At 34.6% G+C, this 18,280-nt stretch overlaps 3 protein-coding genes across 6 annotated transcripts; 2 read left to right on the forward strand and 1 right to left on the reverse strand.

The window, feature by feature from the left end:
* The first annotated feature begins 7,553 nt into the window (after positions 1–7,553).
* Positions 7,554–11,082, forward strand: LOC104714055 (endoribonuclease YBEY, chloroplastic). Of its 3 annotated transcripts, none has more exons than XM_087467174.1 (12): positions 7,554–7,995; positions 8,085–8,336; positions 8,425–8,520; positions 8,865–9,042; positions 9,156–9,224; positions 9,309–9,409; positions 9,553–9,645; positions 9,728–9,799; positions 10,061–10,180; positions 10,273–10,323; positions 10,412–10,600; positions 10,783–11,082. In XM_087467174.1, exons 1-12 carry the CDS (start codon positions 7,621–7,623, stop codon positions 10,948–10,950), a joined length of 1,764 nt encoding a protein of 587 aa, XP_087323300.1. In that variant the 5' UTR covers positions 7,554–7,620; the 3' UTR covers positions 10,951–11,082. The 3 variants fall into 3 exon arrangements, 2 of the variants coding, with proteins under 2 accessions (XP_087323300.1, XP_087323301.1); XR_015566928.1 differs by having other exon boundaries at positions 7,558–7,995; positions 9,160–9,224; XM_087467175.1 differs by lacking the exons at positions 7,554–7,995; positions 8,085–8,336; positions 8,425–8,520 and having other exon boundaries at positions 8,972–9,042; positions 9,160–9,224.
* Positions 11,083–11,464: 382 nt separating this feature from the next.
* On the reverse strand, positions 11,465–14,941 carry LOC104714057 (serine/threonine-protein kinase Aurora-2-like). Of its 2 annotated transcripts, XM_087467176.1 has the most exons (10): positions 14,288–14,941; positions 13,749–13,985; positions 13,109–13,216; positions 12,829–12,975; positions 12,631–12,726; positions 12,422–12,517; positions 12,231–12,327; positions 12,029–12,146; positions 11,861–11,933; positions 11,465–11,770 (listed from the first exon to the last, which is right to left on the reverse strand). In XM_087467176.1, the coding sequence occupies exons 2-10, from the start codon at positions 13,776–13,778 to the stop codon at positions 11,669–11,671; spliced, it is 867 nt and encodes a 288-aa protein (XP_087323302.1). In that variant the 5' UTR covers positions 13,779–13,985; positions 14,288–14,941; the 3' UTR covers positions 11,465–11,668. The 2 variants fall into 2 exon arrangements, with proteins under 2 accessions (XP_087323302.1, XP_010429603.3); XM_010431301.3 differs by lacking the exon at positions 14,288–14,941 and having other exon boundaries at positions 13,749–14,005.
* LOC104714056 (oleosin Ara h 15.0101-like) lies at positions 14,513–15,135 on the forward strand. Its single transcript, XM_010431300.3, has one exon. It carries the CDS (start codon positions 14,513–14,515, stop codon positions 14,951–14,953), a length of 441 nt encoding a protein of 146 aa, XP_010429602.1. The 3' UTR covers positions 14,954–15,135.
* The last annotated feature ends 3,145 nt before the right edge of the window (positions 15,136–18,280 follow it).

Genomic DNA, 18,280 nt, shown 5'->3' on the forward strand with positions numbered 1-18,280 from the left:
ACTCCTGATGCAATTTTTGTGGGCTTGCCAATGCATAAAGATAAAGAAACAACTCATAGTCAAAAAATCAGTTGCAAATTATATGCTTAACGCATTTAGTTGTTTGAATGGGCCAACATAGAGAAGAACCCTAGATCGTAACCTTAGCCTTCAATTTGAAACAAGATAGAAAACCCTAAATCGTAACTTTAGCCTTCAATTTGAAACTGTTTAAATCCAAATTCAGAAAACCAAATAAAAACAAAAATCATGGAAAGAGAAGAACTAGGCACTTACCTCATCACCTCATCACCTCATCACCGTATAGTGTGGACCTAAAAATATCTGATCTTCTTTAACTTTTAGGGAGTTTTTAAGAAACTTGAAATCTGAATTTTATAGGAATTTAAAAACTATTTTATCATAAAAATTTGCTAGAGTATATTTATTTAATTTATTTATCTAAACATTATTTTAAATTAAAATTAATTGAAAATAATATCAATTAAATTTGTAATTAATGAAAAATTAAAGAATATGATTTCATATGTTAAGACTTTAGAGTAATCATTAACTAAAATCATAATCTTTTCCCTCGACAAGTTTTTTTTTCTAGACTTATTTTCTTTTTACATTGAGTCAATAGTAAAAGTTAATTTTTGAACTGTTGACTTCTATTTTATTTTTCTCGACTCAATTTTGTTCTCCATTAATTATATTAACATATTCATCTTATATATTAATTGTTTTTTAGTTACAATATAAGCTTTTCCCAACAGTTGATTTTTGAAAAAATCGAGTTACACATGATAAAAAATATCGTGATCTTTTAATTGTACAATAATATTTGTAAAAACAATTAATCAAATCATTTTTATGACTATTTAGTTTTTAAATAAAGACTAAATTGTTTTTTTGAACAAAATAGAAGTTAGGTATATATTCAAATTCTTAAAAATTATACTGTGGATTCTAAAAGTACTCCTTTTCAAAAACCTTTTCCAAAATGCTCCCGAAAATTTGAGATATACTCAAATAAGTATGTAAACTTATACAAACATACACAAATCACTTTTAAACGTGTAAAAAAACTTATAATATTATATAAATACCTTATAAATAATTTTTAAAAAATTATAATTAAAGATCTTGTAAAACCTTTTAAAATACCTTGTATAACCCATAAAAACCTTTGAAAACCTTCTAAACCTTACCAAAAAAAAAAAGAATCGAGTATCTAAATAGCATTTATCACAAAGAAGTACCTACTAAATCTTATAAAACTTTATAAGCTTTTCAGATTTAATGAGAAGTATTTTGAAAATAGACAGCTAAAAGAGTATTTTTGAAAAATGCAATACTAAAAAAGGATATTTCTCAAAAATGGTCTTTCAAAATTGTAATAAGATTTAGGGTATACCATCAATAATTTCATTATTTTCCTTTTTTTTTTTTTTTTTTTATCATCTGATAGTGTACAAAGATAGAAAACTAGAGGATAAAATTCAGTTCAGAGAAAATGAAAAAAAAAAAAAAAACCAAAAGAAGAAAACTGCAAGTGCCTGGTAGTGGAGCCATAAAGCTCTCCTTGTTGAATAGTGAAGCCATAAAGCCATAAAGCTCTCCTTATTACTACACTAAAATCTGCAGTTAACCCTCACCCGTAAATCCTTATTCTTCCGCAACAATCTGATTTTCGAGCCATGAAGGACCTCATAACGCCAACTGAAATCTTCTATCCTGTGTCACACTTTTTGCAATAGCTGAGCCACTTTATTTGCAGACCGCCCAACTTGTTGACACTCCCAAGATACAGACCTAGCACACACATTATGAATCTCTTTTAATATAAAGCAAAACCGAGGCCATTCATGTGGCCTGTTAATTTGTCTCCACCACCTGCGCGCTATCAATGACCACAGGTCCACAGCCACTCGTTCCATATGCACGTTCTGTAAAGCCTATACTGCCCACAAAACACATCTTAAACCCGCCCGACAGATCGAGTCAGTTCGAGATAATGCTTCTCTTGCATGGTACACCACCTGACCACAATCGTCTGTCACTATCCAAGCTCCACCAAACATAGATGATGAATTTATCCATGATATAGCAATATTACACTTGACAGTGCCGGGAAAATGTTTAATCCATCGAGCCTCCACTGCCCCATCCTTCTTATTCCATCTGGACTCCAAACACCCCGCACTCTGTTGCGCCTCTTCCACTGAAAAGCCTTCTGAAAATTTTCCCATTCTAAAAATTTTCTTTAAGTAGGACGACAAAAAATAATAATAATAAAAGGCTTCTAGAGTTTTATTTTTATCCTTTTTTTGATTGAAAGGATATAGAGCTGAGGTAACGAAAGATTAGTTACATATTTTTCAGTCGTAATTACAACAAACAATATTCCCTAAGATATGGTCAACGGACGTATAAAAATTAAAAAAATAAAAGAGACCAAAAAACAAAAAACAAAATGATATGTTCAAGCGAGTTTTGCAATCTTAAATAAAAAAATGATAATAATCCTACTTCTATTATTATTATTATTATTATTATTTTGTTTGAAATTCTACGTTAATTGAACCTAACCTGATTTTTTGATAAAAGTACATCACATTACCATTATAAGTTTACAACTATGACCATTTGTTAAATAGATATGATTGTAAAATCAAAATGGATAAACGTTAAAATTATCCCGAAAACTTAAAGATTTAACTCCAACTGCGTATTATTGAGTTGTTTATATGTCAGATAGATGTTTTGTCTGTTGTGTGGAGAGTGATAATGCCTTAAGAAGTTAAAGAGAGAGTTGATGGAATGAAAGCAACAGAAACAGGGACGCTGCGTTAACACTAGTCATGGAGATGAAATCTTCATTGATAGAATTAAATGAGAAGCATCAGTACTTGTAACTTGTAAGTTACTGTGACGATTCAAAGTTTTGAGAGAAGCCACATAAATAGTGGGTTCTTTTCCACACAAAAAAAAAAAAAAAAAAAAGCATTAATAGTGTGTCTCAACTCTCAACTCTCAAGAGAACGAATAATGTTGCAAGAAGTGTAAAATATATGCCATGTTACCGTTAGAGACCGAAGCAGCTTTAACGTTTGAAACAATGATAGACTTTCTTTGATTAGTTTAGGCCTACTCTGCTTCCTTTGGTTTCCTGCTGGACCAAGGCTTTAATTGATTTTGAAGTGATATAAACCAATTATTATTTAAGACCATAAGAAAGCTCTATGCGGTAACTGGGCGCTGACCTAACGCCTAGCATCTAAAACGCATAATTGGGGTCTAGACGATTTTAGGTGGTTTAGGCATTTACAACATAAAAATTATATATATATGTATATATATATTTAAAAATATTTATTTAACTTATATCAACACTCAGTCTCCTCAAAACTCTACCCTAAATGTAAAATATAGAATGCAAATCTTTTTAAAAAAGTGTTAAAATTCAATTTAATTTATTGTAATTTTATAAAAGAGGGTGACGATTATTCCCGCCTAATCTGATGATTCCTGCTTAATTTTGTGTATACTAATTATTTTTAAAGAAAATAGAAATACTTTTTTTGTTATTTAGATTGAGAGTTTGTGATGTTGTCAATTAAACTACAAATGTTTGATAAAAATCATAAAACTTTGTTAAATACGTTTTTATGTGTTTCTAACCGAGACTTCTATTATGTAACTACATTTTTTCTGTTAATGATTGTACGTAGTCCACAGTTGAAATCCCGGTTTTAGAAATCGTTAGTAGGACGGAGCCTAACGCCTAACGCCTAACGAAAAAAATCAAAAAATAAAACAGAAATTAATCAAAGACTAGTTTTAGAGCTATTTTTTAATAAAATAATCAAGACATCATGATACAAAGTCTGGTTTTGCTTGAGTTTTTACATGCGAGTTCAATCCGATTATGATTAAGATTTCTCTATATAATTAACTCTTATTTACCCTAATCTCTCTATTGTATAAATTGTACTTAGAAGAAAAACGTTGTATTACGAATTTACACTTCTAATAATAAGTTTATCTCTTGTGGCCGTGGATATAGCCAGTGAACCTCATTGGTAAACCTTGTAACACATGCGTCTCTGCTTTACATACGTACGTACGTTATCTACTACTAGGTAAGTATCGGCATACGCATATCCAATCCAACAACAAAAGAAAATGTATATTTGATTAAAATGTAAATACAAAAACTGAAACCTAAACAATATAACTATTAGACTAATATAATTGTTTTGGTTTGAATTTTGAAATAATTATAAATTAAAAATCATAAAATCCGAAAAACTTAAAAAAAAAAAAAAAGCAAAAAGAATAACATTAACCTAAATCGAATATAAAACGGGATTGAACATCATTACTGCACTATTTCATAACGTTTTAATTGATATTTTACAAATTAAATAATATTTTATTATTGTTCGTCGTCATTCTATTTTATTGATAAAATCGTTGGTTTCCCAAAAAATACAACAGAATAATTTTTTTTTAATTATATAAGTTGGTATAGTTTGATGGAAACCCCGTACGTACGTAGAAAATTTTAACAAAAGTATGAACATTTTGTTTTTTTTTTTTTTAAAAGGTATTATTTTTAAATTGCAACCCTGCACACAAATCTTGTTACTTGCGCTTAAAGAAAACGAAAACGAGTCAGTTGAACAGAGCCGTTCGTCTTGAATTCCATCGGGTGAGATCTAGAAAGCTGTTCATCTTGAATTACATCGGCCATTCTCTTCTCTCTCTTCCACTGAAACGAAGTCGAGGAAACTTAGAACAGAGTCCGATATATTTCTACGAAGCCGAATAATCCAAGATTTCTCACTTTCTTGAAACAGAGCTCGTACTTGAGATAATACCGAAGCCCGTTAGTGTTGAACTCCATCGGCCATTACGTTCGCCCTCCTCATCGAAACGAAGTCAAAGATCCTGAGTCTCTTACTCTCTCCAAGCGTAAGTCCCGTCGTTTCTTCCTAATCTCGACGATCGATCATGGATAATCAAGAAAATGGAGACTGGGAAAACGCTAATGGTTTTGAAGAATCAGATGACGAACAAGGGAACTACGATGAAATAATGGCCGATCCAGAAGCACAAGACGATTTAGGACTGTGGGATGCTGATGTAATTGAAGAAGAGAATTGGAATCTTTTCAATATGAATGACGAACAGAACATGGATCATGATCATGTTGAAGAAGTGATCCTCCAGGTACAAGAGAACGTGAATCCTCTTGCTTTGCAACAAAATGGTAATGATATTGCTTTCCAACCTCATCCCATACATCATGTCGAAGATTTTGGTCTGCTGGATGACTTGGAATGGTTAAATATATTTAATTTTGATGGTATCGGTGAACAAGCACCTGTTGTTGGTGGTTTAGAACAAGATCCTATTGCAGAGGATATGCCACAGATCCAAGAGAATGGTAATTTGCTTAATGGTAATGTAGTTGTTCAAGATGGCGTTTTGCACCAGATACAAGTGAATGGTAACCACCTTGGTTTGCACCAGATACAAGTGAATGGGAACCACCTTGGTTTTCAGCAGATTCAGCATATTGGGAATCACCTTGGGTTGCACCAGATACAAGTGAATGGGAACCACCAGATACAAGTGAATGGGAACCACTTTGGTTTGCAGCAGATTCAGCATAATGGTAATCACCTTGGTTTGCAGCAGATTCAACATGTCCAAGATGATGGGTTATGGGATAACATTCAGAATATGGATTGGCAAAACATAGCAAATTTGGTGGGTAATGATGACCAAGGCCATGTTGGTGGTTTAGAAGGTTGGGACTATGCTAACGGTGTCGAAGTAATTCCACAGCCATTACCAAATCAAGCTTTAGGACTGTATGGGGGGGGGGGGGGGGGGGTGAAGTCAATGGAGAACAGAATTTGTATCAGAATTTGTATCTTCAATATACTCTTCTACCCCATCAAAAAAGTCATCTGGGGGAGGGTCATTATTGAGTTGAAGTTCCAAGTTCTGATATGGGGGGGGGGGGGGGGGTGAAGTCAATGGAGAACAGAATTTGTATCAGAACTTGGAACTTCAACTCAATAATGACCCTCCCCCAGATGACTTTTTTGATGGGGTAGAAGAGTATATTGAAGAACTGGTCAATGGAGCAGGAAATGGTGCAGAAGACTGAGCGAGACATGGAGACTGAAGGATGATGTGAATGGAGAATAGAAGGGAGCAAAGTTGGTTTTCTGAGAGCATATTACGGTTGTGCATCCAAGAGTTATCACATTCTTCTGAGCTAGGATCCAAACATGTTGTAATATACCTGCTATCACACCATCTTGAATTGCAGTAATGATTATGCTACAGAAATCTTGAACTAGTATGTGTACTTTTTCCAAAGAGATCTTATGGTTCTGGGTCAATACAAAAAGTAGTTGACATTGATGGGCTCACATTGAGACACAAATTAACCCAATGATAACTTAGTGTTTTCTTTCAAGAAGTATATATATATCTTCCCTCATGTTGTGCAGCTTCCTGAATCTGTAAGTTTACCCTTCCAATCTCAGTACTCATTCCGAGGTCTATAACTAAGAAAATGTAATTCCTATCGATCATAACGATGGTTCCTGCAAACACCATGCCTTTCTGTCCTTGAATATCAGCATTCTCATTCACAGGTTTGGTGGCTAGGTTTTGAGCTGATCATCAAACCCAGTACATGCATATCACCAAGCAATCCTCAGTTCCATATATAACGTCACCAGGGAACAAGCTCCTTCAAAGCTTACTCAAAGCTTCCAAATGGCATTAACAATTATGATCAAAAAAATATCACAAGTACTAATGTTTCATTCCAAAGGAAATCACATTTGCGGCCTAAACAATACGTACGGATGTTTCCATTCCAAATTGACGTGCTTCTTTATCTCGACTCTCGTTTCAAAACCATAGATATGATGCTGCTTCACCACTTCATTAGGAAAGTATCTATCTGCCTTTAACAATTCAGCACTATTGCTTTCATGCTTCATAGATCAAAAACCAAGAATTTAACATCTTACACGTACGTCGCCACGGGACGAGGGCCACTTTGTTGATTTGAGTCATAACTTCATTTAAACTAATAATTTTGATACATCATCAGACCTCACCTAGTTAGTTTCTTTTTTTTTTTTTTTGGGTAAGGGGATGGGAGAAAACGTATCTAAGTGATTTTATTAATAGGTTTTAGTAAAATCATATTAGAGCTATATATACACATACGGATCTTGGATACTAATTAGATAATGTAATTGGAGTTTTATCAAATATCACTTTACTCTTACTACCTTCAAATAAAAATCTAAAAACATTAATCGATTGGGTAATATGAGTAACAAAATCACTAATTTTGAATAATTTTTTCATCCGTACTCTTATAAATTAGAAGGGTTTCATCGAATTTTAGTCTACCCGGTTGGGATCGATTTTGCACTTAAATTAGTGGTAATTTTGGTTTGTTCGTCATCAAAATATTGGTACGGTTTTGATTTGAATAATCCCAACCGGTTCGATTTAGTTGTGTATCGCCCACAAAAACCTCCGTTAAGCAGAACAACAATTCCAAAAACGCCTTCTCGCCTTTCGTCTCCAATGCTCTCTCGTGTATGCCCAATCCTCCGCTATAACCGTCTCTGCTCTGCAGAAGCGCGTGAAATGTCACGCGCCTCTCTCTTTCTCCTCCAACCCATCTTCTTACGCTCTTCCTCCCCGAGAACTGCTCTTGTGAACCGTCTCGATGTTTCTTCTTCTTCTTCGGAGTTTTCTCCGATGTTCCGTCGGAGTTTCCACGCTTTACGCAGCACCGGAGGAGACTGGACAAAGATTCCGAAGCCAGTAGGTCGGGTATTCGCGGAGAGGAGAGAGTATAGGAAGATGAGGAGGAGAGCTCCCAAGAAGAAACAGGAATTGGAGCTTAGTGTTAGTATCTGCATCGAGGAACAGCTTCCTGATGATATTGAGATTCAGGTTTGTTCAATTTTGGATTCAGTATAATAAGCTCCTATGGTTTGTTCAAATTAGCTTTTGGGATCCTTATCAATTTTTAATCAATGTAGAATATTGCGGAAATGCTTCGTCTCAATGTACCCATGGCAATGAAGTTGGCTTTCAATGGTTTGAAAGATTCCAAGTATAAAACAAGAGAAACTGATATAGAAGATCTTGGTGGGTATGAAACTGTCGATTTATCTGTAATGCTTTGCAATGATGACTTCATTTGTAAACTTAACAAAGAGTGGAGGGGTGAAGATCATGCCACGGATGTGCTTTCTATGTCACAACATGTCCCTGAGCTGAAGCTTCCAGTAGTAAGAGTTGTTTTTTTACTTATTTATTTATTAACTCTTTGGTTTTAACAGTATGGTTGGTTACTAATTATGGTCATTCTTCGTGTAGCTTATGATGGGAGATATCGTCATTTCTGTTGAGACAGCTGCAAGGCAGGCTGCAGAGAGAGGGCACAGTCTTCTTGATGAGATACGCATTCTTATGGTATGTTAATTAGTTGTGGAGTTAAAAAACCTGTTACTGACTTACTGTTGAACTACAACATATAAGTAAAAAATGCTGATTTTTTTTTTAGGTGGGTTTTGGGATTTTTCCCTGTGTAGATTAGAAGCTACTAGGAGTTTTGTTTGGTTACCTTGGTGTTTTTGTGCTTACAAGTATACTTCTTGATCCTTTTTATTCCATTAAACCATGTAATTGTAGAAGATATTAGGACCATGTAGTTGTAAAAGGACAGTAGCCAATCTTGCCCGTTTTTAATGAGACAATGGTTTAGTATGATTTGTGTCCCAGCCTCTATTTGCTGATACCTTAATGTCTTTTTCAAGATCCATGGGTTGCTACATTTACTGGGCTTTGATCATGAGATCAGCGACGAGGCTGAGAAAGAAATGGAGGAGGAGGAGGAGTTGTTGCTCAAGAGCCTTGGCTGGAAAGGAAAAGGACTCATTCAGAGTGCATATGACATTGAAAAAACAGCTAAACCTCAGCCGGATAAATCAGATGGTATTATTCTTGTGTTTACTGTTATCAACACTTATCCCCCTCTTCAATGGGGATACTAGATATATACTATCTTCTTGTTCTTCTAAGATAAACTTACAGACTACTGTTAAAAGACAGGAAGGAAGGGGATGGCGTAAGATTGTACAAACCAAAGTTCTCCTATATATTCTGTGATATGGATGGTATGCTTACATATTCAACAATGTATAGTTTTTGCTTTCAGTTTCCTATTCTTTCTAATGGGATTTTGATGTGAACGCTACTAGGCACACTACTTAACAGTAAAAGTCAGATTTCGGAGGCAAATGCAGAAGCTTTAAAAGAAGCCTTGCGGAGGGGACTTAAAGTCGTCATAGCTACAGGGAAGGTGAGAAGACAGCAGTTTTACAGTGACTTCATGATTGGACTTTTCTTTGATACAACTATATCTTCCCTTATATTCTGTTATTTGTCTTTCTTTGAGATGTTTTGGAGATGGGATCTGTTCCTAAACTTATCTATTTATCACAGTCCCGCCCAGGTGCGATCAAAATCTTGAAAACGGCTGATCTAACTGGATCAGATGGCATTGTCTCAGAGTCCTCTCCAGGCGTCTTCGTTCAGGTTTCCTACTTTCTCTAACATCTGGGAACTAGTGAGGTGCACCAATATCGATGTAGTCTCACTAATATCTGTTTAATTACAGGGTTTACTTGTCTATGGTAGGCACGGAAAAGAAGTGTATAGAGGAAACTTAGACCGAGACGTCTGCAGAGAGGTAAATCCATTTAGATTTTGACTACAACTACCACCACAGACTTAAATCTCATGCCTTTGGCTTAGTTCACAACATGCATTATAATTCTAGAACCCAGTCTCTTTGCATCATAGACTCATAGTTCTCTACTATGTGAAGCAACAAAAAACTAGTTAACGAGCTATGATGGTCTTGAATTTATTATCTGTGTGCATCGTGATTGAATAACTGGGTTCTAGGAATTCTATTTCATACATACTAATTTTTATTTGCAATATGCAGACGTGTCTTTATTCTTTGGAGCATCGAATTCCTCTCATTGCATTCAGCCAGGATCGCTGCTTGACATTGTTTGACCACCCTCTTGTGGACTCTCTTCACACAATCTACAATGAGCCAAAGGTAGGATAATGAAACTGTTACTCTCTCTCCCCTTATAGTTATAATTTTTATCAGCTTCTTGCATAAATTATATACATGTTATGTGTTAACAGGCTGAAATCATATCGTCCGTTGATCAACTTATCGCTGAATCAGACATTCAGGTAATTCCCGGAGTCAGAACTTAGGTTTTGCTTTCTTACATCTGTATAAGCCAGAGTAGTGATGTTTGGTTCTCTTATATATCCGAAGAAAGTGATATTTATGGACACAACCGAGGGAGTCTCATCTGTTATCCGTCCGTATTGGTCAGAAGCTACGGGAGACCGCGCTAATGTTGTTCAAGCTCAATCAGACATGCTAGAAATCGTCCCACCAGGAACCTCCAAAGGGAACGGTCTAAAAATGTTACTCAATCATTTGGGTGTTTCACCGGATGAGGTAACAATCTAGCATCTTTTTACGACATTTAAAGAAACTCAAGTAGGCGTAGGTATGGAAGTCAAAAATAAAATAAAATTGAATCGTCCACCCCTGAACTCAAGCTCTAAAACTTGATTTGCTTGTTTAATTTGTTCAAGGCTAGATAATTGATGAATCAAACCGGACTTTTTTTAAATCAGATAATGGCAATTGGGGATGGAGAAAATGACATAGAGATGCTGGAACTGGCCTCGTTGGGAGTTGCTATGAGCAATGGTGCAGAAAAGACAAAGGCCGTGGCTGATGTGATAGGTGTGAGCAACGACCAAGACGGTGTTGCGGATGCTATCTACCGCTACGCCTTTTGAGATTTTACCACCATATTTAATTACAAGATACACAAAATTAAATTTTTGAGGTTAAGTAGGCATTATTCTTCTTCTTATAGATGAAAATCTTGTCTCATTTACCCACCTTTTGAAGGAAAATGATTCATTGCAGAGTCTCTTGTTGTTCTGTTCAAGTTCGTTATTCTTAATTTCTTTCATTCGTGTGCCAGTAGCCTAATAACACAAAAAAAATGTTGCGGCTCTCATATGAACAAGTCCAACTCATCATGTATTTGTACAATTTGATCTCATATAGCTGCAGTGACATTAGTTAACATAAAACCTTGTAAAATAGTCCTCGCGTCCATGATAACAAGAGGTAGCTTTCGCTGCTAGGCTCCGAAATTTTTTACGAATGACTGTTGGTTCTTGGAGTGGCTTAAAATATACAGTGTGTAATCCGACCAATTGGTGAACAAGTTCTAAAACTAAGATTAGTGCCACGACGACCAATGCAGAAAAACTGGTGTAAGTATAAAACCATTCCAAACGATTTCTTAAAAGTGATGTAAGATTCAAACCTAATTGGTGTCAAGTTACACGAATCTTGTTGCTATAAACTTTGTTGACAAATATAGTACAAATACTTTGCAACACAGCTAGATTCTATATAGACTATGAATTGATCAGATCAATTATAGTAATAGGGGACCAAGAATGCAGTCTTTTCTTTATCTGCATGGAAGAGCATGAAGCTTCAGCCTCTGTAGAGGCCTGACGGATCTGCGTTTTGCACAATCCATGGGTGCTCAAGAAGCTTGTGCAAGGCCAAACGTTGAGTAGACTCCTTAACCAGCATCTGTATGGTCAGAAAGTGCGAAAATCAGAATTCACTCTTCAAATGCACAAAAGCTTAAGAGAGATTTACAAGGTATGAGAGAGTAGGAACCTGGCTAATCAGGTCTTTTGCAGATGAAGACACAATAGGTTTGGAAGGGAACTTGAGATCCACTTGAACAATCCTGCAGCATTTGTAGAACAAGAAAAAAAATTCTTTAATGTACGTTACCACAACATCATACTAATCTTATCCTAAGCTTTAAAAACAGGCTGTTACCTTTTGTATGTCTCTGAATGCTCCCTGGCCTCAAACGGAGGAACACCGTAGAGAAACTCATAGCAGAGAATTCCTAGACTCCATATATCGACACTTGCATCGTGTTCCACACTTTCCACTGTAACTCCAAAAGCAAAAAAGAGTAAGTTAGCTGGGAGCAGACGTCTCTGATTTAAAAACACACTGGAGAGGTTTTACGTACCCATCTCAGGTGGAAGGTAATCCAAAGTCCCACACATAGTCCGTCTACGGTTGAATGTATGAACTGACCATCCAAAATCTGCAATCTTGAGCTCACCCTGATAGTATATATATCCATGAATACATAAACAGTTAAGCTAACTTCAATAACATGGCATTGATGGAAAATGAGAAGCAGCAAAGATGTGTTACCTGAGCACCAATCAATAGATTTTCTGGCTTTATATCTCTGTGTATTACGTGCTTTCCATGGCAATAGATGAGGGCTCTTGCCAATGACGCAACATACTGTTACAACAAAATTAAAGGGTATGAGCTCGTACTAGTCTACAAGAAGTGTAAATAGAAAAGACTACAGAGATTCAGAGGCAAGGGTTAAGGTAAATATCACTAGTACTCACAGTTGCTGCTCGACGTTCGCTGAAGTACTTGCATTTTTGAAGCTCCTTGTAAAGCTCACCTCTAGCAGCATACTCTAAAATCAAGTAAACCCTTTTCTGCAACAAAAGGTATTCGAGAAACTGTTATTATCACAGAGACAAACATTGTAATGTCAACAAGTAAGAATCTTAAAATTCACACAAAACACAGCACAACACCTGATCATAGAAGTAACCATAGAGCCTTAGAATATTGGGATGCCTAAGATGAGACTGAATCTCAACTTCCCTACGAAGCTGGTGCTCAACTTGTGACTGTTGAAGCTGCGTCTTAAAAAGAACCTTTAAAGCCACAATGTGATTGCTCTGTTTCAAATATGCGCATATAAGAAGAAGAAAGACATCAAATCACAAACAATCATCTCCAAACAAATCTTTCTGTGAATAACTCAAAAAACAACAACAACATTGATTGTAAAAAAGAGACACAAACACTAACCCGCTTCTCTCTTGCTATATAAACATGGCCAAACTTCCCTCTACCAAGAGGCTTCCCAACGTCGAAATCGCTTGTAGTCCATCTCTTTTGTGCAGCCTCTATTGCCTCCTGACACAATAATCACAAAGATACAATCCAATTCCACCCTCAGATAACACTTAAAAACAATCATAAGAAACCAAATCTGTCTTTTGTTAACCTAAAATTGAATACTCTAGAAATTGAAATTTCCAGAAACGAAGATCTCTATTCTTTCAAATCCAATTCTTATCAGGAATCAAAAGATAAGTCGATAAAATCAAAAACTCCCTAAACCCTAATCCTCGGATTTGTCAATGAATCTAAAGATCTCACAGTAAAACAAGGCTAACTCCACAACCGTGAATTGAAATTTCTCGAAATCTCCCCAACAATAATTCTTTCTCAAATTAAACAGAGAATATCGAATTCAAACGAAACGAAGATTTATTTCTGAAAAAATCAAACAACCCAATCGAGAATCCCAAACACAAACGAACAAGGAAGCAACACAAGAGATATATAAAGAACAAATCCCTAAAATTGAAACATATTCGGCAAAAGAACAAAAAAAAAAAAAAAAGGGAATCAATGAGATCAAGAAGAAGTAAATTTTTCTTACGTTTTGCTGCGTGTCTGTAGAAGTCCCCATGGAAAGAGATCGATTGAGCCAAGATAGCGAGAGAGAATCAAGAAGAAAGAGGAAGAGAAGAGAGAGAGAGAGAGAGCAATTATACAAAAGAGAGATTTGGATTTGGGATCCAATGGAGAAATTTAAAAAGGAGGGCTGACAATATACAAAACGTAAACCAGCGAAGCACCAACGGTCGAATCCAAAGACTGCCACGTGTTGATTAATCTGCATCGAAGTTTTTTTTTTATTTTCAAAATTTTCTACTACAGGCCCATATTTTAAGCCCATGGTTTAGCAGGCTGACCTTCTCATCCTGCAGCTAAATTAATTATTTAAAAATAATACTATATTTTCTTTTCAAAATCCAACCCTTATTTTTTTGACACTTTCAGGATAAACTATTCCAACTTCACAATCACAATGATAATACAATCACCAGAAGCCCAGATAAGTAAGTAGCCCAATACGCTTCAAGATAATAGAACGATTGAGATTTAATTCGAAAATGAACAAGCACGTGTCAATACCTCCCCCGAAGTAGCTCCATGCAGAGCTGACACGCCCGCGTAACACTCTTCTCTATTGCCTCATCGTTCGCCACGTTTCTTGTTTCGCTTCTCCCTTATAATTCGTTACACCACAACAAATCACAAATCACCAAAGATACAAACACAAAAACATAACTCTATACAATTCACAATTTCTTCACAAGATCGACTCAGAGAACAAAAAGAATAAAGAAACAAAAAAAAATGGCGGATCATCATCAACAGCACCATCAGCAGACGCAACAACCAATAATGAAGAGTCTCGACGACTCATCACCATCGACACGACAAATAGTGAGATTCCTAACGGCAGCGACGATCGGCCTTTCACTTCTGGTGCTCTCGGGACTGACACTAACCGGAACCGTGATCGGTTTGATCGTAGCGACGCCCCTGATGGTTCTGTTCAGCCCGGTGTTGGTTCCCGCGGTGATAACGATGGGGCTTTTGACGGTGGGATTCTTATTCTCTGGTGGTTGTGGGGTGGCAGCAGCGTCGGCTTTGACGTGGATCTATAGGTACGTTACCGGAAAACACCCGATGGGAGCGGATAAAGTGGATTACGCGAGGATGAGGATAACGGAGAAAGCGAAAGAGTTTGGACATTTTGCGCATCCGCAAACACACCAAACCACAACAACTTAATCATTAAGAGTTTTATAATGATATGAATCTTGATGTTATATTATGTTTTATGATTACCCTACGTATGTTTTTTTGGTACTGTTCGTGGCCTTTTTTTTTTTTTTGAAAAGATGTAATGTGAACTGTTCTTTTTATTCCATATAATTTTATATTTGTGACGTAATCTATCTTTTATTGGCTGATCGGTATTACTTCTTATTCTCATTATATTACAGTTTTGAGGTTCTTTGTTGAGCATGCATATTTATTTGGTTACATCTCTTCCAGTATATATATTTTTAATTCATCTAACGGAATAAGTTTCTATCCTTACGTAATACTCTTCTTTATGAAATGTCAATCAAACACTTTTTTTCTCTTGGTTTTTCGTTTAAGCTTTTCTCTCTTTGCACATAATACTCCAATGAATTATTACTACATATCTTGTAATTGAGGACCTTTATATGAGCATAAATAAGCTTGCATTCAAATTGTTCACCCACGCTGAGGACTCAGGAGGACAATATTCACTGCTTGTCTTGGGTACAATGCAATATATTTCAGAACAGTTCTACTTTGGAACGAAATCATACATTGACGATTATTCATGTTTTATTTTTGGGTTTTACCGCTTTGTCAATCTAATCTTGGAGATCACTCGGCTGATGAGTATAACATTCATTACTTGTTGTAGTTGTGCCAACCACGTGACCCATTCGCATATGATTCTTAGCTGTGTTGCATAGTGATTGGTCTCGATTTTCACATGTTGCATAGTGATTTTGGTCACTTTTTATATATGAAAACTAATCAACTACAGTCTACAACGATCTAAACACTTCTTCTTTCTTTTTTCATTATTCTTGAACAATTGCATTCGTTTCTTGCTATCTTTTAAATTTATATTTTACAGTATTTTAATTTCATATAAAATCTAATAATATAAATGGAAATATACAATCCTACTTTGTTGGAAATATATAATATATATTATTATAATACAATATAAGTTATTCAGTGAATACAATATACATTATAATAATATAGTCTAATTAGTACTCCCTCTCTCGTAAAATTTGATGTTTTGTGATATTTTTATGTTCCATAAATATTGATTTTCTACCACTTTTAGTTAATTAATATTAAAATTTTGTAAACTCCAAAAAATAATCATTAATTTTTAAAAAAAATTTGAATAGTCATTGATCTATAATATATAATACTTTTTTTACAAAGCAACAATAATGTATTTAAAGTTAATAATCATTATTTCTTAATTGTGTAAAAACTATCAAACATTAATCTTTAAGGGACAAAGAGTAGTAATTTCACTTGAAATTGGTTTTATAATTGTTGTTCAAATTTGTCACTTTACAAAATGGGATTTTATGTTTCTTTTAAAATCCTTTGAATCTCTACAAGTTATTGATTTTGGGGTTAGACCATATATCATACCGCAGCCTTAAACTTCCGGAATCGTTTAGAAGATCTTTTTTTTTTCGTGATCGATCAATCATCTCGTGACTTATTTTAGTTTTATAAATAGTTTATGGATAAGAGAACTGAGAACGATCATTATGATAGCTTGTGATAATCATTGCTTATCCATGATCAGACCCTTGTGAGTGAAGCAAAAGTTGATAAATTCAGACTTAATTATTATTTAATAGCCACGAACCAAAAGTTATCCTTTAATAAAAGTTTGGTGAGATTTAGATGATTTGTTCCCAGAACCCTATCTGATTATGGTCGTACATTGCTTTTTCTTATATTCAGAATAATCAAGTTGCCGTTTGTTTAATGGTCTGACTAGTAACAATTATGTATCCTAATTTTGTGAACCATTCCACGTGGGATAGATAAGTTCCCCTTAATGGATAACCTTTACTCAAACAATTAAAGAAAAGAAAAACAAATGGAAGAGAAACAATCAAGTGGATCTCGGAGCAGTGGAACCCTTAATTCGATATTGGAACATGGACCAAACGTTGTCCGAGTTGCTTGTTGCCTTTCCGATCCGAGCAAAGTCATTCTCCTTGTCTGATTTGTAGTATATATTTAGGATCAGTTTTGGGGAAATGAATAGTATGCTACACGAGTGACTCGTTACAAAGCTAACCACACAGACCACAACTACTGATTACAGTAACGATTGGACAATATTTGCAGACAAGACAAAATGTCCCAAATAGAGTTTTACATGATGACTTCAGTCTGTCTAGCTATACGCCGGAAATATTAGTTTAGAAAAGGGAAAAAAAATACAAGAAAAAACCCACAAAAACCTCGTTCGGCCTAAACCAATATGTTAATTGTGTTTTATTTGCTATTGTTGGTTTATTTTGTTGTTTATTAATGTTGTATAAACATAATATGTAGATATTTCTGCCACATACCGTAATCTCCACATTTCAATTAAATATATACTGCGTTACATAATTTTTACTACAGATATTTTTGATAGACACTCCACTCACGATAGACTATTCTCACATCAACTTGTTCTTGAATAAGAAAATGATGAAAAGTTTGTAAAGATTCACGACACGACATATATAACTAAATTATCATATTCTCTTAATGAGTTTTATTTTTGTTCAGAAAATAATTTATCAAAGATTATCCAGCCTCTGGAAAGTGTATTGATGTAATTTCTAAATTTTTAGGTTATGTAAAAACAAAGAAAAAAATGTCTTATGTACAAATTTTCAGCTTTGTTTCTCAAATTTTTTTCCTTATTATTTAGTTCCTTCATTGTTTTTCTTTTCTTCTAATGCTCATTATTGTTCATCATATGTAAGTTGTTAAAAAGATGATAAAATTACTTTGAGAATAATAATTCAATAAAAATAAAAAATGAGGATTTTTAATAAAAATTAATAGTTAATTTTAATAGCTTATAATTTTAAGTTTGTATCATTTAACTTCCAAAATTATTTTGGTAGATTCCGCTAAAATAACTTACGAAATTTATAAAAATTCCACACATGTTTTATTTTCAGGTGAATTTAGCCGTAAATTTTTTAATATCTAATAAAAATCTAAATAATAACTTGTGTGGAGCCTTGTGGTCTAGTGGTGAGGAGATATGTTTTACGACGTTAATACGTTTCACATTCTATTGCAATTGCTTAAAGTCATTAAATCACCACCGTGGCAAAAATGTTTAAAAGTATCTAAACAAAAATAAATTAATAAGAATAGAAAAATATATAAATGAGGAGTTTTTAGAAATGTCTATAAGAACATAATAGGTATATATCCTATATACTTTTAGTAATTTAGTTAATAAAAAATAAAAAAATGTTATAATTAAAAGATTTTTTTTTAATTTGTATTTTAAGAAAC

The sequence above is a fragment of the Camelina sativa genome, chromosome 9 (assembly GCF_030686135.1).
Source record: "Camelina sativa cultivar CO46 ecotype springtype chromosome 9, ASM3068613v1".
NCBI classification, from domain to species: Eukaryota; Viridiplantae; Streptophyta; class Magnoliopsida; order Brassicales; family Brassicaceae; genus Camelina; species Camelina sativa.

Excerpts from the sequence above, each read along its gene's own strand:
- LOC104714055 (XM_087467174.1), top strand. The coding sequence starts at position 7,621 with ATGCTCTCTCGTGTATGCCCAATCCTCCGCTATAACCGTCTCTGCTCT. Across the intron at positions 9,043-9,155 it reads TCAGCCGGATAAATCAGATG|ACAGGAAGGAAGGGGATGGC; the intron begins GTATTATTCTTG and ends TACTGTTAAAAG. Across the intron at positions 10,324-10,411 it reads TCGCTGAATCAGACATTCAG|AAAGTGATATTTATGGACAC; the intron begins GTAATTCCCGGA and ends ATATATCCGAAG.
- LOC104714057 (XM_010431301.3), bottom strand. The coding sequence starts at position 13,991 with ATGCAGATTAATCAACACGTGGCAGTCTTTGGATTCGACCGTTGGTGC. Across the intron at positions 12,518-12,630 it reads GCGAACGTCGAGCAGCAACT|TATGTTGCGTCATTGGCAAG; the intron begins GTGAGTACTAGT and ends TTGTTGTAACAG. Across the intron at positions 11,771-11,860 it reads CAAAAGACCTGATTAGCCAG|ATGCTGGTTAAGGAGTCTAC; the intron begins GTTCCTACTCTC and ends CTGACCATACAG.
- LOC104714056 (XM_010431300.3), top strand. The coding sequence starts at position 14,513 with ATGGCGGATCATCATCAACAGCACCATCAGCAGACGCAACAACCAATA.